Source organism: Alosa sapidissima, chromosome 13 (genome assembly GCF_018492685.1).
Source record: "Alosa sapidissima isolate fAloSap1 chromosome 13, fAloSap1.pri, whole genome shotgun sequence".
Classification (NCBI taxonomy): domain Eukaryota; kingdom Metazoa; phylum Chordata; class Actinopteri; order Clupeiformes; family Clupeidae; genus Alosa; species Alosa sapidissima.
Genome location: NC_055969.1, coordinates 34,229,819 through 34,252,468, shown reverse-complemented (window position 1 = coordinate 34,252,468; position 22,650 = coordinate 34,229,819). Strand labels below are relative to the sequence as shown.

Here is a 22,650-nt window from a genome sequence, read left to right as displayed (position 1 = left end):
CCACAGCCACACACTTTGTGATAACGTTCTTAAATCAATCTTTCCCGTGAGCTTGCATGCTACCAGTCCTTCCTTTTCAAATGTGTTGCGCCTGTTTGCACAATTTCACAAATAATCATATGTGATTAATAGTATGACAAATAATCCCTGTGCACGGGGACCGAAACAATGCATGCCAACTTTTTCCGTGTTTATCACGTATTTTAACTTTCCCCGCTGTCTTGCCGTTTTAATGTTTTCCCGTAGAATATCCCATATTTTAATACTCTCATAACAGCCCTGCCATCGGGCCTGTCTCTGTGTTGCCCTGTTGCTACCCCTTGCCCTTCCAACGAAACAGATGTCTTCAAATCATCGTTTTCCTTGCTTGAAGGCGAACTTAGAGTGATGTTAACCTATTTAAGTTTAACGGCGCGATTGTCGTGAGAGCACGATTCATTGGCGCTTGCATGTTCGGCCTTATGTCTACGTGCGCACCTGAGGCTACTCAGCTGCAAGAGAAATAATTTCCTCTGTTTGTATGTTCACTGCAAGTTGGCCTACCATAACTTACCAACTCTGCACTGTAGACTGGCTATTTATATTTTTCTGTGAAATAAGCAAATGTATTTGTTCAACTTTATGAAGCAGAATTACGCATAGGGTACTTGGAACATAATACATTTGACAAAGGACTGATGAATGTTGCTAGTGACAAAATATTAACTTTCAGTGTTTTACGATGTCTTTGTCATGGGGAAGTGTTTTTCCCCATGCATTTATTCTAGGTTACTGTCAGTGACTGCCGTGAGAGAAGCGGGTTCTGTGTTTCGTTCATGTCAGTGACTGACGCGAGAGAAGCGGGGTCTGTGTTGTGTTGTGTTGCGTTGCGTTAATTTATTTTCATTGGGCATACCGTGCCGTGCCGTCCACAGCTCTTCAGTTCTGACAAAGCCAAAATTACTCCTTTTGAAACAATGAGTGCAGGAAAGGGGGGGTGTCCCAAGCAGCTTTCAGCCATAAGGCTACTTTGAGAACATTTCAATTCACCCGACACTAATATTCAAAATGTTGAAAACTATTTCGGCATAGCCTATAAAGCAGTTTAATTAAATGGAATGTTAGTTGTAAACAAACGAGCTACTTGGTGAGGCTTGGCCTCACAGATGCGCTCGTGCCTTAGATGGCAGGAAAAATCTTCACGATAGGCCTATTAACTATCCACCCGATTCACGTTGGCTGGGGGGAAGGGGGGCCATCAGACAATTGTGCCCAGTTAATCCGGCCCTTCCCCCAAAAAATCACACCTTCCCACCTCTGACAGCTTAAAAGAAGTCAAGAGGACTCCTTACTCACAGACCTATTCACAAACCTGCTGTTTTGAAATCCTATGCAGCTACAGGAGCTTCCAATCGCGAGGAAGCAATTTTGCATTGTAGGCATAACTAACATGCAATAACGCCGCCAACAACAACCAAAACTAGGCTAATCATTGTCAACATGTAAATTAAATGTAACATTATTGTGAATCAAATTAAAATGTTCTCTTTTGCAAACGTAGGCATAGTAACAGAATCATTTAATAATGTTACAAAGATACTACATCAATCCGTATGTTTCATTGGGCTACTAGGCTATTTGTTTTGCCTTGATTCATTTAGGCTAGGCCTTTTTATTCAGGGGCCATATTCACAAAGAATTTTAAGGGCTAAAAGTAGCTCCTAACTGGCGAATTTAGGAGCAACTCCTAAAAATAATGTGCGTGTCACTCCTAACTTTAGGACTCCTAATTTTTTCACAAAAAGTAATTCACGAAGCATTTTAGACCTAAAAGTAGCACCTAAGTCTGGGACAGCTTAAGTCGAGAGGACTCCTAACTCACTAAGACCTATTCATAAACAGCTTTTTTGTGGCATTTTACCTTGCAATGTTTTGAAATAGCCTATGCGCAACAGGAGCTTCCAATCGCGAGGGAACAATTTTGCATTCATAAAAGGGATGCAATAACGCCACCAACAACAACCAAAACTACTCATTGTTAACATGTAAATGAAATGTAACGTTTCATTGTGAATCAAATTAAAATATTCTCCTCTTTGCAAACGTAGCCTAGGGATATGGTGACAGATTAATTTAATACTGTTGCAAAGGTAGGCTACTGCATCAATCCATAGGCCTATGTTTCATTAGGCTACTAAGCTATTTGTTTTGCCTTACTCTTTATTCATTTAGGCTAGGCCTTTTTATTCAGTTATTAATCATCTTCCGTCCTTCGCACTACTTGTGTAGCGAACGCATTCTCCGACCTGTCACCTGTCAGTCATCATCGGAAGAGAGGTGTTTGGAATTCCCACGTTACAATCGTCAGCCAATCAAGGTGGTCACTTCAGTCAAGCTCGTGCATGAGTAATGACGTCATCCATAGCCACTAAGACTCACTCCTAGTTTAGGAGTTGTCTGAAAGGCTTTGTGAATAACTTTTAAGAGAAAACTCCAATCTAAAATCTTTAAATGCGATTTAGGAGTAGCCTACTCCTAGTAGTAAGATAAAAGCCTTTGTGAATAGACTACGGCCCCAGTTATTCATCATCTTCCGTCCTTGTGTAGCGCACGCATTCTGAGACCTGTCACTCATCATCGTAAGGGAGGTGTTTGGAATCATGCCCGCGTTACAATCATCAGCCAATCAGCCAATCAAGGTGGTCACGTTTGCCCATTTACCCAAATTAATGATCGAATATTACTGATGATCATTGTTATTTAAGAACATGCAGTGTGCGTAGGGTACCAAAAACATATTGCTCGTAAAAAAGCATCATAACGCACATTCTGGCGGGTCTGTTATTTACTGTAGGCTGCGCAAACCACATGCCTTTATTTTGGGCAAGCCTGCATTCATTCATTCATTCAACCTTTATTTATTCTCGGAGGGGCATTGAGGGAAACCCTCATTTTCAATGAAGCCGAAATTACAGAAGCGAAGCAAAGCGCTCCACAAACAAGACAACATTCGAGGCCTTCTGTTGAAGAATTTTATATAATATTGCAACAGATTCTGTGTTCTGGACTGTAGGTAACTTGTTAAGCCAGTTTCATTCCCCACTTTGATCAAGGGGCATGACTGATGATAGTGGAGATAACGTGTTATCCCGAGGCTTTTGCAAGTCAGCATCTTCGACGGTAGTCTATTAAAAATATAAGTTTTCGATGTCCCAAACGGAGAGCCATACTTTATTGTTTTTAACGATCTCTATGCTACTCACAAAAATGTAGGCATGGGGACATGATGAAGTAGGTTATCCAATTGTCGTGTGTTAAATTATTGTGATTACGAGCCAGTGGTTTTCAAACATTATGCGTGACTCGGACATCTAACTAGATGTAACAGGCTCATATCGTCCTCGCATTCGCAAAATGAGGACCAGTGTTTTGTCAAATTGCAAATAGCTATTCGTTTTAACTATTTTTTTTACAAAAAGCACTTCATACTATCTTAATCTTGGAATATGGGGAGGGAAGTGGCGCGTCTGCAGTCAGCCAAATATGAATGTAATTCTGCGGCATAAAGCAGATGTAATTGTTTATTGTACAGAAAAATAAAAATGACATGTCAAGCAGTCAATTGACTACATTGCAGTCAAGAAGTAGGGCAAATTAATTTACGAAACCAAAACGTGGGTCATAGTTGTCTAAGCCTCTATTGCGTAGCCTGTTAAAAACGTCGCCAGATAGTATTAAATCGGCAACAACATTGTTTTCTGCAGAAGCCTACCCAAGGCTACAGATTAATTCTGAACAGTTATTTCTCTACTGGCTCAATTATCACACCACTGTTTTGATTTGCATAGTTGCGTTAACCCCAACACTGACAATAATGTAGACAGCAAATTTCGATTTCGATTTTTGTGTAGTCAAGCCTTAAGCCATACCAAAGTAGCCTAAATCGAGGTAATGTTTAATTATGCATGATTTATTTTGTTATTGAATTCGTAGGCTGGGATTACTCTCGGCAACAATTATGTAAGGGACGGCAGGCAGAGCGATGTACAGTGGTAGAGCGACGCACAGTGGCTGAAAGTGGTACTAAAGCTTCACGCAGCTTCACGCCGCGTAATGCGCGAATGAAGTGGTCATTTGAAAGCGATGCCCACTGTATGTATGCACATTATCAATAATAGTGTTACTATGGACATTGCGGACAACAGTGGGCAGCTGATCATATACCGCTTTAATCCCCCTGCCCAAATTCTGATTGCGAGTTATGGATTATGAATTCTGTGCTGCTATCACAGCCAATTAAACTTTAGACACCCACAGCAACTTTAAAGACCACTGAACCCAACACTCCAGACATGAATGAAATAAGCAGTTTATCAACAAGGCTATCACGATTTTAGAACAGTTATATTCATGGCGCTTATGCTACTGTTACAGCGGTATGCTACCGCACTTTTTAATGGCTGCGTCAGGTTGTAACAAAGGTAGGCCCTAGGCTACATGTCGCTGTTAATTAAATTCTTAACAAACTATAACATATATATTTTAATTCTGTTTCAACATTCATGGAGCAAATATTTATGACCCATTTCTGGCCAAATTTCACAGCTTTCAAGTCAAACATCTTTGTTGTGTAAATCGAGTTTGAACGGAGAGAATAGAAAAGTGTTACGATTGTGCCAGTTCTCCCCTACTCTTGCATAGTAAACAAATGGAATGTTGGAACATTCCATTCCCCAACACACAAGCGAAAGGTCGGGTTTGCTTTTGATAAGTTTTGCAGTTTTTTTCAAAAACCTTGAATCCATGTCATAAGATGGTTCCTCACATAACACATCACGGCATTACACACTATGTGCACACACGTGCAGGCCAATGTTTCACGGAATTTATTATTTATTTTTTTTGCGGTGATTGCAGTGACAAGCTCAGACCCGCGGCAGGTATCACGTGATTGCGGTGATGTGGTTACCGTCCCAGCCCTAGTATCACCGCACACTTCGGTATACATTTTCCATACATTTTCCGGTATACATATCTGTATATCTGTTCTGTTTTGTAGGTGCAACGGTACACATATATTATTTAACAGAATTATATGCCCCCTATGGTTCAATTCACAGACCTGAAGTCGATACGTCAGTAATCTATAATTTGCAAAAGTTTCTCATTGCGTGGCAAACTGCATTCTCCAAACAGCTCCAGAGAGCCAGTGCATGGACCCTGCCACCTCTATGAACTCATTAGCACTTCCGTGCTACTGTAGCAAAGCACCGATAGGTTGATGTGCTCTGCATGCAAATGAGTTCGAGGAACATGAGAACACATTTCTAACCTCATTGGAGATTAGCAAGACAGAGAACCACATTTTGAGGAGGCGCTGCCGTCTCTCAGGCTATACGAGAGAACATTTAGGATATGGGTACAAAATATAGACCGTAACGTTTAAACAAAGTAGGCTAGGCCTACAGCCCACAAGCATCAGTCCTACTGTGCTACAGCAGTCAACTGGAGGGACTCTTGCGTATCTGTTGCTAGTAGCCTATGCAGCCCATTTCTAAAACAAGCCAGTCTCTTGCTGTTGCTTGTCAACAACAATTTGTGATTAAAATAAACAAACGCTCCCTAAGAGGCTAATAATAAAAGCTGTCGAGTCACATTCGTGGGTGTATTTGATTACTGCCTCAGGATTCTGTCACAATGGAGAAAATGTTGCAATGTTATAGGCCTACTCAGTTATAGGCTATTCAATAATATGTTCCTATTTAGGAAGCAACGTAACTATTGAAATCTATGAAACATCACACACACCACAGCACCACACACACGCTCCACACACACGCTCCACACACACACATACACACGCTCCACACTAGTGATGGGCAAATGAAGCTTTGGTGAACCACTGAACCACAGCAGTGTGAACCAGCGACACTAGCTGAAAAGCAAAAAGATGGCCGCCACACATGCTCTACACACACACACATGCTCTACACACACACACATGCTCTACACACACACACATGCTCTACACACACACACACACACTCTACACACACACGCTCCACACACACACACACGCTCTACACACACACACACGCTCTACACACACACACACGCTCTACACACACACACACGCTCTACACACACACACACGCTCTACACACACACACACACACGCTCTACACACACACACACACGCTCTACACACACGCACGCTCTACACACACACGCTCCACACACACACGAACGCTCCACACACACACGCACGCTCCACACACACGCACGCTCCACACACACACGCACGCTCCACACACACACGCACGCTCCACACACACGCACGCTCCACACACACGCACGCTCCACACACGCACGCTCCACACACGCACGCTCCGCACACGCACGCTCTACACACACGCGCACGCTCCACACACACGCACGCTTCACACACACACAATCCACACACACGACACACGGTCCACACACGACACACGGTCCACACACGACACACGCTCCACACACGACACACGCTCCACACACGACACACGCTCCACACACACACGCTCCAGACACACGCTCCATTGGCCCTCTCGGCCCCAGACTCCCTGAGGAGTGGACCTCTCAAACTCCTGCCCCTCCACTTTCAGCTCCTGCCTTTCTCACACACACACACACACACACACACACACACACACACTCCCGCCCCTCCACTTTCAGCTCCTGCCCTTCTCTCTCTCTCACACACACACACACACACACACACACACACACACACACACACACACACACACACAAACACAAACACACACCCATCCCTCCACTTTCAGCTCCTGCTCTTGAAGTCCTGTCTTTTAATTTCATGATTTTCTGCTGAGACTCTGGTCTCTCTCGCTTTCTCACACACACACACACACACACACACACACACACACACACACACACACAGCATTGAAGCTCAGTTACTCTCCTGAGAAGCATGAAGATCCCACAAACACAGTTTCACTGATCTGATCAGGAGATCTCCCTAGCCTCTTCAGCATTCTCTCTCTCTATCCATCATGCTGCCTACCTCTCTGTCCATCTCTCTATCTCTCTCTCTCTCTCTCTTTCTGTCCATCTCTCTCTCTCTCTCTCTCTGTCCATCTCTTTCTCTCTCTCTCTCTCTCTATCCATCATGCTGCCTACCTCTCTTTCTGTCCATCTCTCTCTCTCTTTCTCTCTCTCTCTCTCTCTTTCGCTCTCTCTCTCTCTCTCTCTCTCACTAACCCAGTAAGGTAGAAATAGGTTGTCCCATCCGAGGCTGTGGCCCGCTGAATGTAATCTAGTTACATTAGTGATCAATTATTCAGTGGTCTGTGCATGCTCTGTGTGGAGCGGGCTGTAATTTCAGAGGCCCCCGCACAACACACACAAACACACACAAACACACACACCCCTGAACAGCCCCATCGCCTCAGCGATCAATACATATCAGCGACGACACACACTCACAGTTAGGGCGCTTGTGTGAAGACAATTTGTTAACTGTCACGCTGATACTATAGAGGTTCATGTAGAAACGCTGTTTGCAGTCACTGCTTGTCAGTGTGTGTGTGTGTGTGTGTGTGTGTGTGTACTATGCACTAGCTCTGCTTTGGATAATAACGCTGTGTGTGTGTGTGTGTACTATGCACTAGCTCTGCTTTGGATAATAACGCTGTGTGTGTGTGTACTATGCACTAGCTCTGCTTTGGATAATAACGCTGTGTGTGTGTAATATGCACTAGCTCTGCTTTGGATAATAACGCAGTGTGTGTGTGTGTGTAATATGCACTAGCTCTGCTTTGGATAATAACGCTGTGTGTGTGTGTGTAATATGCACTAGCTCTGCTTTGGATAATAACGCTGTGTGTGTGTAATATGCACTAGCTCTGCTTTGGATAATAACGCTGTGTGTGTGTGTGTAATATGCACTAGCTCTGCTTTGGATAATAACGCTGTGTGTGTGTAATATGCACTAGCTCTGCTTTGGATAATAACGCTGTGTGTGTGTAATATGCACTAGCTCTGCTTTGGATAATAACGCTGTGTGTGTGTGTGTAATATGCACTAGCTCTGCTTTGGATAATAACGCAGTGTGTGTGTGTGTGTACTATGCACTAGCTCTGCTTTGGATAATGACTCAGTGTGTGTGTGTGTAATATGCACTAGCTCTGCTTTGGATAATAACGCTGTGTGTGTGTGTGTAATATGCACTAGCTCTGCTTTGGATAATAACGCAGTGTGTGTGTGTGTGTACTATGCACTAGCTCTGCTTTGGATAATGACTCAGTGTGTGTGTGTGTAATATGCACTAGCTCTGCTTTGGATAATAACGCAGTGTGTGTGTGTGTGTGTGTGTAATATGCACTAGCTCTGCTTACCTGCTATGCCTGCACATATAGCTTACCCGCTATACCTGTAGCTTACCTGCTATGCCTGCACATATAGCTTACCCGCTACACCTGTAGCTTACCCACTATACCTGTAGCTTACCCGCTATAGATAGATAGATAGATAGATAGATAGATAGATACGTTATTGATCCCCAGGGGAAATTCAAGGTCTCAGCAGCATACAGACAACACAAACACATTCTTTAATAGCAGAAAGAGTAATTAAAGTATATAATATAAAAACACAACTAAGCAATAAGGACAGTAGAAGATAAAGAATATGCAAAATATACTAAAATACAAATTACAAAAATACAATACAAAATACAATGCTGTGGAGTTGGTGACACTCATTGTCCAAGATGTTGATCAGTTTGTTCAGGGTCCTTTTGTCAGATAGTGAAGTGATGCACTCCAGTTCAGCTCCCACTACAGCTGCACATGTACACCTGCACACGTAGCTTACCCGCTATACCTGCACATGTAGCTTACCTGCTACACCTGTAGCTTACCCGCTATGCCTGCACATGTAGCATACCCGCTATACCTGTAGCTTACCTGCTATGCCTGCACATGTAGCATACCCGCTATACCTGCACATGTAGCTTACCTGATATACCTGCACATGTACTGATTAACTGCAGCTGTATTGACTGTATTAGAAATAAAATGATTATTTTTAGTTCATGTCAATGCATGCTTACACTGTAGTGACTTGGTGATGAAGCTTGTGTGTGTGTGTGTGTGTGTGTGTGTGTGTGTGTGTGTGTGTGTGTGTGTGTGTGTGTGTGTGTGTGTGTGTGTGTTTCACAGGTGGGTTTGGCAGTGCTCCGGTGTTTGGCAGTCCGCCAGCGTTCGGCGGAGCCCCGGCGTTTGGGGCAGGCGCCGCGTTTGGCTCGAGCCCCTCCTTCAACAGCCCCATGGCCCCCAGCGCCGGGAAGGTGTTCGGAGAGGGGACCGCCGCCGCCAACATGGGAGGATTCGGGTAAGAGTGTGTGTGTGTGAGAGAGAGAGAAGGTGTTCGGAGAGGGGACCGCCGCCGCCAACATGGGAGGATTCGGGTAAGAGAGTGTGTGTGTGAGAGAGAGAGAAGGTGTTCGGAGAGGGGACCGCCGCCGCCAACATGGGAGGATTCGGGTAAGAGAGTGTGTGTGTGAGAGAGAGAGAAGGTGTTTGGAGAGGGGACCGCCGCCGCCAACATGGGAGGATTCGGGTAAGAGAGTGTGTGTATGGGAAAGTGTTTGGAGAGGGGACCATGGGAGGATTCGGGTAAGAGTGTGTGTGTGTGAGAGAGAGAGAAGGTGTTTGGAGAGGGGACCGCCGCTGCCAACATGGGATGATTTGGATAAGAGTGTGTGTGCGTGTGCGCATGTGAGAGAGACAGAAGGTCCTGGTACTTTCGATGGTATGGCCAGTGCCAAAATGACAGGATTCGGGTAAAGTTGAGATAATAACTGACGGTGTGTGTGTTCAAGGTTATTGTCATGTAAGGAGTTATCAGTAATGCAATTACTTGTGCTCAAGAGCCTGCTCAACTTTGAAGAAAAAATTAAACAGTAGTACTGGGGTCAGCGAGGCTCTGCTTGGTCCTTCTACTGCCGCGCTGGATCTACTTGGTCTTTCTACTGCAGCGCTGGCTGTAAAGGTCCTGAACAGTTGGTAACAGTCCTTGTAATGCACTGCCCTGACCTGACCTTTGCCGAGCTTTGCGGTCATGGCCGGTGCTGTTGCCATACCATGCTGTAATGTTGCCAGTCAGGATACTGTCAATGCTACAGCGGTAGAAGTTGGTCAGTATTTCACCGTCCATACCAAACTTCCAGAGCTACCGAAGAAAGAAGCGTTGCCGTTTTGCTGCCTTTATTCTCATGTCCACCAGCTGCACGACTCAGTCTGGCTCTGTTTGGCAAAGCATGGTACTGTAGTTTTTGGTAATCCCTGGCCTGCTTTGCGTTTCCACTGGTAGCAGCACTCTTACTTGGTAGGCGGTGTATGTTGAGTCACGTATATTAATAGTTCAGTCAGAGTCTGTTTACTCATATTAGACTTTCTCTTATTCGGTGGTTTCTGTTGTTTCATGTCATAAGTATTCCAAATACTTAAATATAAATACTCTTGTCCAACGAAACATTCAAAGTATTGTTAATATTTGTCCATTTCCATTTTAGTTTGTGCATTGGTCAGCTAAAAAGTAGCCTAGTAGGGTACTATGATTGAAATGGAGGTCGAATGAAACATTCCAGTTTTCCAGAGTGCAAGTGACAGACATCACAAAACATAGAAAATCTTAACCTCCATCTATCAGCCAAATATCTTCCTGTTATGTCCTTTTATCACAGAGTTACAGGTGATAAATGATTTATGGTCAAAGTAAACTTAATTAACGATTTTAAGTTTCTTCCGTTATTAAAGTTATTCTGTTATTCATTTAATGGTTCAATATATATATTATTCAGTAGACTATTTTGTGTTCTCCACAATCCCAGACTTTCATATTGCATGATTGATTAAGGGGATGCAAAACAGGCTGGCAAATGTATATGGTGGGACAAATGTAAACACAGTTTTAGAAAGATGTAAATATATTTGGGGCTATCAGGTAGGGGATCGAGTTTTGCCATGTTAACCTATGAAGACTGACAGGCTGTGGGTCATGAAGGGCACTTATTTGGATGTGCAGTGGCCTAACCAACTTAATATTTTACTATGTTTATACAGTATTTCAAACTATAGAAACATGATCTAATTGGGAACACTTATTATTCTAGCTATACAAATGGCAGAATAATCCATTTGTATACTATTGTACCTTTTGACAATGGGGACTGACATAATCGCGTGCAGTTCAGTTGGTGGACATGGGGCATTTGGGACCATACCTTTATGGTGTGACCAGCTCAGATCCTCGCTGATGTTAGTTCCAAGGAATCTGAAGCAGCTGACACTCCTCTGCTGTGCCCCAATGTAGATGGGGGTGTGCTCCTCTCCCTGCAGTCTCCTGTAGCCCACCATCAGCTCCTTAGTTCAGCTGACGTTGAGCAGCAGGTTGTAGTCTTGGCATAAGGATGTCAGGGTTGCCACCTCTGCTCTGTAAGCAGACTCATCATCACTCGTGATACAGCCGATTATGGTGGTGTCATCAGCAAACTTAATTGTGGTGTTTGAGGTGTGAGTTTGCCATACAGTCATGAGTGTACGAGTGAAGCAGGGGGCTTAACACACATCCCTGCGGGGCACCAGTGCTGAGTGTTCGAGTGGATGAGATGATGTTACCCAGCTGTACCGCCTGTGTCCTGACAGTCAGTAAGTCAAGGATCCAACTGCACAGAGAGGAACTGATGTTCAGGTCTCTCAGTTTCATGATCAGCCTGGATGGAACTATGGTGTTAAAAGCGGAGCTGTAGTCGATGAAGAGCATCCATACATAGGTGTTTTTCTTATCCAGGTGAGAGAGAGCAGTGTTCAAAGCAAATACTATTGCATCATCTTTGGCGCATTGGCAAACTTGAGAGGGTCTAATGCAGAAGACAGGGGGGGTGTAATATGATCTTTAACTAACCACTCAAAACACTTCATAACAACAGAGGTGAGCGCAACAGGGCGGTGATCGTTAAGACGGCTCACTGTTGATTTCTTAGGGACTGGAATGATGGTGGACCTCTTGAAACATGCGGGGATACTAGACTGAAGCAGGAGAGGGGGGAAAGGGGAGATGGGGAGGCTGATGAAGACCACTGCCAGTCCAGATGCACAAGTCTTGAGAACGCGACCCGGGATGGTGTCAGGTCCTGGAGCTTTATGTGTATTCACCCCATAAGAGGATTTACACACCTCTTTCAGATGTCTGAAATGGACAGCAATCTTGCTCCATTTGCTGAGACTGACCTGATGTCATTCTCAAAGCGGCCATAGAAGCAGACCGCTCTGCTCTGCAGCCCCATGTCCCTGGTGTTGGAGCAGCTGTAGTGTGACTTCACCTTTTCCCTGTACTGTCTCTTAGCCCTTTTAATTGAGATAGAGATCGATAGATAGATACTTTATTGATCCCCAAGGGGAAATTCAGTTGATCTCCTCAGTTCAACGTGCTTTACTGTACTCACTTGGGATGTCAGAATGGAAGGCAGTTGTTTGAGGTCAGAGTGCTGAACAGACCTCTCCATTCACCCATGGCTTCTGGTTAGGAAAAGTGCGTCAATGCATTTGCATATGTAACCCGTTACATACTCAGTGTAATCAGAACTCCCCAGTCTGTTGTGTGGAAGCAGTCACGCAGTTGCAGCGTCTGATAGGTCCGTGCAGCGCTGTCCTCAACCAATCACAGCCTCTGCCTGTGGGATATGTGTTTGGAGAACCAATCACAGGCTGCTTACATTTCAGCATCTGCCTGTGTGATGTGTGTTTGGACGCAGACCTCACATTTCAGCCTCTGCCTGTGTGATGTGTTTTTGGACGCAGACCTCAGACAGAGGGCGGAACTCACTAGACCTCACTCAGCAAGGCTGCTCCCGGAGATAACAGAACATAAAAATGTCCATTTTCACAACTGGTGGAGAAATGAAATAATTTGGAAATGTCAAGTCTTAGATGGCCACTAGTTGGAAATGTTGGCTTGGTGAAGACATCCCATCATAGTCTGTTTATCTGGCTTGGTAAAGACGTCCCATCATAAGTCTGTTTATCTGGCTTGGTAAAGACGTCCCATCATAAGTCTGTTTATCTGGCTTGGTGAAGACGTCCCATCCGATGTCATGTCAGTTCATTCAGGAATCAGCCCTCCGTGGGAGTGCAGTGTGGCAAGAAACCTGACTGCTGCAGGGATTATCTCAGGCAGGATTAAACTCCCATCATATTTGGGTGTGTGTGTGGGTGTGTGTGTCATCTGGCCCTGACCCGGCCTGTGTCCAGCAGTGCCCCTCCAGTCAGATGCCACCTGGGGACTTGATGTCATCTGGTGAAGACGTGCCACACCCCACCATCTCTGTTACACACACACACACACACACGCACGCATATGTGCGCACACACACACACAGCCCGTGTCCAGTGAAATTGATGTTGCGGAGGAGATAATCCAGAGAGCCATGCCCTTCCCCTGCCAACAGATTAAGCTGGCACCATGGCTCCGGAACACACACACACACACACACACATAATCAGTGTGCCTCCACCCCCCTCAGATAGCCGCTTACCTCACACCTCTGGCCTGCAGAATCTGATTTCCTCTCTCTCTCTCTCTCTCCCTGTATCTCTCTCCCTCTCTCATTTGTTCTCTCACTCCTTTACTTCATTCTCTTTTCTCTGGTTCCCTGTCCTCTCCATCTCTCCATCCTCCGTTCTTGCTCTATCTCCCCGTGCGTGCGTGCGTGCGTGTGCGTGTGCGTGTGCGTGTGTGTGCGCGTGCGCGTGTGTGTGTGCGTGTGTGTGTGTGTGTCCACCTCTGATCTCTTCCTTCATTCTGCCGGTTTGGGCCTGTAATCCAGCGGGACTGACGAGTGCCATTTGGCTGCTGCAGGTCACTGCTGGCGCACTTCACTTCACTTCACTTCACTTCACTTCACTAACGTTCCGACGCCCACGCGTCTTCAGAGTGTAGAAATATAGTCAGTCCTTTTAGGCAAGTCCCGCCACACGGCGGCCATATTGTAACACTTTTTGGGCACTTATCGGCCATCTATTTCGGCAGAAGTGCACGTGCGCAAAGCTTCATGACACCACCCTTGCTCCAGCAGCAAGATCACAACACATGGTTGGCATGATGTATTCACATGTCGACTTTTTTGCCGCGGAAGGGGCGGGATATGTGTAGACAACTGCCAAATTGGCAGATGTAAAAATGAACCCCATGCATTTCTGTGGAGGATTTTTTGAGTGCTGTGCTTCCTCATTAGAAAGTCTCTGATATAGTATTCAAAAAGTGTGTGTTGACTGGGGTATGTGGTCAAAGTTAGGTTGTGTAGAGAGAGAGAGAGCTCTACATCAGAGATGTGTGTGTGTGTGTGTGTGTGTGCGTGCAGTAAGCACCGGGGTACATGATGTCTGTTTTTAGCGGTGGCCATGTTTAGATGGCAGGTGGCTCTATAAGGACCTCTCAGCTGTGTGCCCAAAATGAGCTCCAGTATTGGGGTCAGAGGTCAGCGCCTCTCCGGGTCATCTCCTCCGAGATCAGATTCACCAGATTTCTTACCCCTTACACACGCGCATGCACACACACACATGCATGCACCACATACACACGTCCTCTTGTGTCTTTGTACCCTGTCCTCTGTGGTCTTTGTTGCATTGCATTGACTAATGCCAGGGCCAGAAGAGTGTGTGTGTGTGTGTGCTCCTGACATTAATCTAGTCTTGCGCTTATTGCACTACCCTCATGTGGTAAGGTGCAATACAGTGAGGACACTTGTTTTAATACATTAATCACATACTGATCATGTTGATAAATTGAAATATGTGAGTGTAAATGATTGTACGGACAAACGGATATTTAAATATGCAGATCATGCCAACTAATACTTATCTTATGCCCTCCACCTGAACAATATACAGCCCTACACACACACACACACACACAGCCTTTGCAGTGGCTGAGTAGTGTCATCACTAGGGCTGCGGGTTGTGTGTGTCTTCACCTCATGTGCATAATAATTCAGGACTGCTGTTATTAGCACGGCCTTTGAAGTCAAAGGGGTTTGTGCTCGGTGCTCCCCATGCCTCATAGGTGTGTGTGTGTGTTGTCTCTGTAATCCACTTGCATCTGGCAACTGCAGTTTAGTATTGGCAGCTTTCCCTGTGTGTGTGTGTGTGTGTGTGTGTGTGTGTGTGTGTGTGTGTGTGTGTGTGTGGAGCGTGTGTGTGTGTGAGTTTTTATGTATGTATTTATTTATTCAACAGCACAGTGTGTGTTTGTGTCTCCCACTTGCTCCATTCTGCTTTCTCTGTCGCCGTCGTTGTGTGTGTGTGTGTGTGAGAGATGTTCTTAAGTGTTTTGGGGTGTGACGGTGTACACACACACACACAACACACACACACACAGGAACGGTTTATATGTGAGTGAGAAAGAGAGGGAGTTGGTGTGTGTGTGTTTATTAGAAAGAAAACTCCAGGAGAGAAAGGCTATTCAGAATTTCCCTCTCAGGCTTTTGAGATTAAAGAGCTGCTGTAGCACCACACACACACACAAACACACACACAAACACACACACACATAGTGAAGGGTTTTGTTTCTCTGTTGCTGGTCCCCAAATGAGTGTGCAAGTCATAAAAGGCTTGCTAGCTTCATCTGTTCAAGTCTGGGGAGAATACCCTTTCTTACCGCTGTGATCTCGCCCTCTCCTCAAATACCTCAAAGCCTGATACACACGCACACACATACGCAAACACACACATACACGACAGAACACACATACACGACAGAACTACTCTCAACAACACCAGGAACCACATTGTGCACTAATTTGATTCTGCTTTAAATGAGAGTTTGTGGTTTATTATATTTAGAAGTTTATGGAAACGGTGTCATTAAATGAGTTCATGTACTGAGAACCCACTTGTGTGTGCACTGACCCACAGGTCTGTGTGTGTGTGTGTGCACTGGCCCACAGGTGCTTGTGTGTAGCGTGGTGTTGCGTAGTGTTAGATTGACTAAATGTTTTTTCCAATTCATTAAATTAGCATTAGTTGGTGATGGATGGTATTAAGGCATTGCATTGCATTTGGCATGTCGTACAGACTGCAGGCCATAGTGTGTGTAGTCTCTGAGGACTAGTGATTAGTGGTCCATAGTGTGTGTGGTCTCTGAGGACTAGTGATTAGTGGCCCATAGTGTGTGTGTGGTCTCTGAGGACTAGTGATTAGTGGCCCATAGTGTGTGTGTGGTCTCTGAGGTCTTTCACTGCTGTACATTTGTGTAATGAGCATCATGGATGGGAGTTTGTGTAGTGAGTTTGTGTAGTGAGCATCATGGAGGGGAGTTTGTGTAGTGAGCATCATGGATGGGAGTTTGTGTAGTGAGCATCATGGATGGGAGTTTGTGTAGTGAGCATCATGGAGGGGAGTTTGTGTAGTGAGTTTGTGTAGTGAGCATCATGGAGGGGAGTTTGTGTAGTGAGCATCATGGAGGGGAGTTTGTGTAGTGAGCATCATGGATGGGAGTTTGTGTAGTGAGTTTGTGTAGTGAGCATCATGGAGGGGAGTTTGTGTAGTGAGTATCATGGATGGGAGTTTTGCATACTCGTCATAGGGATGGTTTGTCTCTCGAGCCACACGCATTTATAACAGTTATAACAGACAGGTACACACACCTATCTGTCTTAATGACAGTCATAATGCAGTTTAGGAGTAAATGAATGAAAGTGTGTGTGTGGAGCATGAAGTACATTGGAATATATCAAACCTTGATGTCCATTAAGCCTGTTTCCTATTAACCTACTGACTAGTTCTAATGGTCCACTCTGAGTAGATAGATATTACAGCCTGCTCCATTCTTAGTTTCTGCGTCCTGTAGTGCAGACATCCTTTACAGTTTTGTCATGGTTTTATTCTTTTTCCCCATAGGTTTGCATCTCCTCAGAACACACCCACCTTTGGCAGTATAGCCAATCAGAGTGCTCCGTCCTTTGGGAATCTGGCCCAGCAGAATCCTGGGTTTGGTTCGACAGGAGGATTTGGGTCTCCTAGTGGATTCGGAGGTGGTGGTGGAGGTGAGTGTTTATAGACACACACGCGCACACACACACACACACACACACACACACGTGTAGGGTTTGGAGTCTCATGCTTAACAGTGTATTATGAGAGCTGTATCCATTGACATCTAATCACACAGATGCAGAACTACCACTGCACACACAAACAATATACACACACTCTCACAAATGTACCTAATACACACGCACAGAACTAGTTCCTACACACACACACTCACAAATGTACCTAATACACACGCACAGAACTAGTTCCTACGCACACACACTCTCACAAATGTACCTAATACACACGCAGAGAACTAGTTGGTACACACATGCAGTGCCAATGCACATACACCCAGAGAACCCTCATACACACATACAATACAATCACATACATATGAACAAACAAAACAAACACTCATGACCACTTCCACAGAGACTCTGTAAACACAGACACCCACTTCTAATACAAAGAGTTGTGGGAGCACATACAGTCCAGCCTTCTTAATGCGCACACACACACACACACACACACACACACACACACACACACACACACACACATACCTCAGTATTCAGGGTTCAGCCACAAACCCACTGAAGCATCCGTGTGTGTCCTCTGTCCTGGAAAGGAGGGTGTTTGTGCTGCGCTCACTATCCACTTATGATGGAGAAGTCCCTAGTATTGGTTGGTCTGTTATGATGATTAGGACAGTGACTAGGAAGTTGAGTTTAGCTGCGTTTGTGTCGGAGGCTGTGGTTGGTTGACCTTAGAAGAATGTGATGGGCTGTTCAGTAAGGACGTAGCGATTTGATTGGCTGTTCTGTTGGGACAGAGGAACATGATTGGATGTGTGGAGGTTGAAATCCCAGCAGCGGTTTCTCTTATTAACCCACATTCTTTAGCCACCGGCCAAACCATACCCACATGCCCACATGCCCACATTAAAGCTGCCTGGCCCACTTACAACACACACACACACACACACACACTGCTGCTCTGCTCTGCTCTGTGTGTGTGTGTGTGTGTGTGTGTGTGTGTAAAGGAGGGGGAGGGGGGTAGTGTGTGTGTGTGTGTGTGTGTGTGTGTAAAGGTGGGGGAGGGGGGGTATGTGCGTATCATATATCTTTCTGGCTGACTGGTTCTTTTTGCCCTGTTCTGTCTTTCTCTCTCTCCTCTCTTTCCTCTTTCCTCTCTTTCCTTCTCTTGCTCTCCTGTTCTCTCTGTCGTTCCTTCTCTCTCCTCTCTCTCTCACTTGTTCTCTCTCTCTATGCCCCCCCCCCTTACCGTGCTTTATAGATTCTCTGCTTTTTTTCAGTGTTACATGCATCTCTCTCCCGAGTCACGTGTCTGCCTTTGCCTCTCTTTCTCAGACAGTCTCTTTCATTCTTTCTTTTTCTTTCTTTTTCTTTATCTCTCTCTCTTTATCTCTCTTCTGACACACGCGCACACACACACACACACACACACACAGTGTCCCTGCTGTGGGTGTCGGTGGGTGTTAAGTCATGGTGAACCCCTAGCATGGGGCATGCTGGTTCTTTTCACCAGCTTGTTCTAATTAATAACAGCATGCTGTAAGTGGCCCGTGCCCAAAGCCCTGCTCCAGTGCCAACATCACCTGGCCCCCGTACAGCCCGTACAGCGCTGTAGCCAATAGTAATGTGCTGCTGTTTGGATGGGATGCAGCCATTTCAGCTACCTCATGTAGCCTTTTCTGTGTCTTTCAGGTTTTACGGGGGGTTTTGGAAGCACCAATCAGTAAGTATTGATCCCATGTGAAAAATGTTTTTTGTGTGAGTGTTTGTCAGTCTGTTAACTGTAAAGTGTTATTTGTCTCATACCTGCTGTGATATAGCTTTTTGTGACTAGCTGTGTGTGTGTGTGTGTGTGTGTGTGTGTGTGTGTGTGTGTGTGTGTGTGTGGGTGGTTGGGTGGGCGGGTGGGGACGTGTGTGTGTTTTGTTAGTGATGGCCCTTTTTGACCTTGGCTCTGTAGACATTCTCTAGATCCAGTGTAAGCACATCACAGGGGACTACACCATTATCCTCTCCATGCTTCCTATTTGTCTACCTTCTCTCTGTCCTCCTCTCCTCTTCTCCTCTCCTCTCCCTCTCTCCTCTCCTCTCTCTCCCTCTCCTCTCCTCTCTCCCCCTCTCCTCTCCCTCTCCTCTCCCCCTCTCCTCTCTTCTCTCCTCCTCTCCTCTCCTCCTCCGTACCCCTCACTGTCTACCCTTCTCTCCTGCTCTATTGCCTGATTTCTTTTCTCTGTCTTGTCACATGCCCAGCCCCCACCTCTCTCACACACACACACACACACACACACACACACATGCACACAGCTTCGCCATGCTCCCTGAGGGTGCATTGTGCTGGAATGTATTTGAGTGCTCAGAAAGATGTGCATGCTAAAGCATCAGAGGAGCTCTCCATCCCTCTCCATCCATCTTTTCATCTATGTATCTCTCATCTCTCTTTCTCCCTCCCTCTCTCTATTCTCTCTCTCCATCCATCTTTTCATCTATATATCTCTCATCTCTCTTTCTCTCCCTCTCTCTATTCTTTCTCTCTTCATCTGTCTCTTTATCTCTCTCTTACTCTGTCTGCCTTTACCATCCCTCTCTCCCTTTCTCTGCCTCTATTCACTCTCTCCCTCTCTATCTCTCCCTCTGTCTTTTATTGTATCACTCTCTCTCTCTTTATTATTTTTCTCCCTTAATCTCTACATCTCTTCAATCCTTCCTGCCCTTTTCGTCTATGTGAGTTACACACACGCGCACACGCACACGCGCACACACACACACGCACACACGCACACAGACACACAGACACACACACTAACACACCTCACTACTCCAGCATACTAAAACTGCATCCTACACGCTGCTTACTACTGCCCCAAACACAACTCAATCATCCTAACCTATATAGTGTACACTCACACCTATATAACTCACACCTATATAGTGTACACTCACACCTATATAACTCACACCTATATAGTGTACACTCACACCTATATAGTATACACTCACACTTGTATAGTATACACATACATATACATGATCTGGCCCAACATGGGAGTGAGAGTCATCACACTCCACCTCATATGTGTCATCACACTCCACCTCATATGTGTCATCACACTCCACCTCATGTGTGTCATCACACTCCACCTCATGTGTGTCGTGAACATTACGACAGGTGCTTGCACACTGCCCCAACAAACACCAACAAACTCCAACAAACTACAACAGTTGGGTCAGTGTGTGTGTGTGTGTGTGTGTTGGATGGAGTCGTTCAAATTTTACATAATATTTTAAAGCCAGTCTTTTCAGTTATTGTCTAGACAGTTTACATGGACACTTTTATTCAGATTCCAATGGAGATAATAGCTCAAGAGGAATACAAATGAAGCATATAAACACCTTTATCGGAATAGAATTTTAAGAACTTGCACCTGATCAGAACAGAACATATTCCATGTAAACAAATGGTACAAATGTTTCATTCAGAATGGCTTAATCGGAATGACAAAAAGCTGTCCATGTAAACCCACCTACTGTTATTAGTGGGATCCTGAACATTTGAAAGACTGCAATCAACCTCTGCCAACTTTAGAATGTTGGGGATTGTTGTGTATTGTCAGGGTAACTTTAGAATGTTTGGGGTTTGTTGGACATTGTCTGGGACACTATAGAATGTTGGCCATTGTCTGAGCAACTTTAGAATGATGGGGTTTGTTGTGCATTGTCTGGGTAATTTTAGAATGTTGGGGTTTGTTAGACATTTTGTCTGGGCAACTTTAGAATTATGTAGTTGTAGTAGTGTGCACATCCCCACCTGACATTCAAAAACTATATCGCAATCGCAATAACTGTCCGAAACATTGCAATTATATATTTTCCCCAAATCATGCAGCCCTACTCTGACCTCTAAACCTGCAGCTGGCATGATGGCTCTGTACCATGGGCTTACAGTCCTGGTGTGTCCACTGTACTCGTATAGAGCTATTGGTTACGGAAAATGAAGCAAAGCTATGTCACAGAATAGTCCAGCTTTTCTCAAACTTCTTTGACCTGAGGCCCGGTCATGGCAGACTTTTGGGTCATAAGGCCCACCTACACGCATGCATTGAATGAACGCTCATACCACCATAAACGCATTGTATGCCTTTATGTATGATGACACCAAATTAGCAAGTATTTCCTCCTGATTGCAGAAGCATTTTTTTTTCTGTCGGTCCGTGGTTCCTTGATCAATTGCACAGTTGTGCAAAGCAATTTCAAATGAAGTAATCAGACGAAGCAGCAGGCGTAATTTCACTGCGTGGCTCCGTGGACCAGCAGTGTCCACGTTGCAGACCGGTGCCGGACCGCGGCCCATAGTTTGACAAATGCTGGAATAGTCCATTGTCTTAATGCCAGTCAACTGTGTGTGTCTCATTCATAATGCCAGTCAACTATTATAACATTAGAATATGCTAATTAATTAGTGGTTACTTGATAAAAATAATGAAAATTGAAGGAAAAAAAATCTGCAAACTCAAAATACTTGATATGTATCATTACCCTTGATCTGTTGTAATGACACTATTCATATCACAGTGGAGCAGAATGACCGTGATTTCAAATGCATTGGTATTGTATACATATTTTATGTACATTGAATATATGTATATGATGGTTAGAGCACATATAACTGCCACACATTCGCTTGTTACACACACGGAAATCTTGAGAACCTTGTATTTACTGGTAAAATGACGGTATAACAAGGGTCTTGTACAGCAATATGGTGTGCTCACCCAAAGAAGATGTAAGATCTAAAACAAGGGATTCTAGTCACTATGCACGGTCATGGGTGTGAACTGGCCCAGGTTGACCTCTCAGTGGACTTTCTGTCTCCAACACTGGAGAGAGGTGTGAAGTGTAGGTCCTCAGCTTCTCGTCCTCCTGCTGTTCCGCTACCCCAGCCTCCTCCTCCGCCCATGCCCCTCCTCAGTGACCCGTGTGTGTGTTGTGTGTACCCCTAGACAGCCTTTTGCACCTTCCCCAAGGCAGGAAGGAACTTCAGAAGAGAACATTCGGGCTTTTTTTACCCCATCAAGTTTTTCAGCAACATCTTTTCTTTTTTCTTTTCTTTTTTGTTTTGGTCTGTTTCCTGGTTTTTTCTCTAGGTCTTCTCAGTCCACTTTCGGCGGTTGGAGAAGATAGTTAATGTAGAGACTGCCTGAGAGCTCGACCTACGTGTCTGCAATCAAGCTTTTAACGAGCAAACGAATGAATGCATTGATGGACAAGCCGCCGAGAGGATAGGAAGAGGAGAGAAATGGGTGTGGGGGGGGGGGGGGGGGGGACGGATACACAAACACATCGTTGGAGACTGAAAGAGTGTCTGTCAAACCACAGGAAGCCTGGCAACAGCCCTTACTAAGGATGAACCGTGGAAGCAAACTGACCACAACCACAATCAGCAGCATGCTAGATAACCTGCAGACATCATTTATTTGTTATTTAATTTTGTTTTGTTTATTTTAAACATGAATAGCAGTTGGCAGTAGAAAAGTATGCTT

The 22,650-nt window shown here is 45.0% G+C and overlaps 1 protein-coding gene across 1 annotated transcript in view; it reads left to right on the top strand.

The window, feature by feature from the left end:
• The window catches only part of nup214 (nucleoporin 214), a 109,996-nt gene extending 87,590 nt beyond the window's left edge, over nucleotides 1-22,406 (top strand). Inside the window, 4 exon segments of the mRNA XM_042058868.1 lie at nucleotides 9,204-9,375; nucleotides 16,941-17,087; nucleotides 18,804-18,836; nucleotides 22,255-22,406. Coding sequence (XP_041914802.1) covers nucleotides 9,204-9,375; nucleotides 16,941-17,087; nucleotides 18,804-18,836; nucleotides 22,255-22,291 — 389 coding nt within the window. The 3' untranslated portion in view covers nucleotides 22,292-22,406.
• Nucleotides 22,407-22,650: the final 244 nt, after the last annotated feature.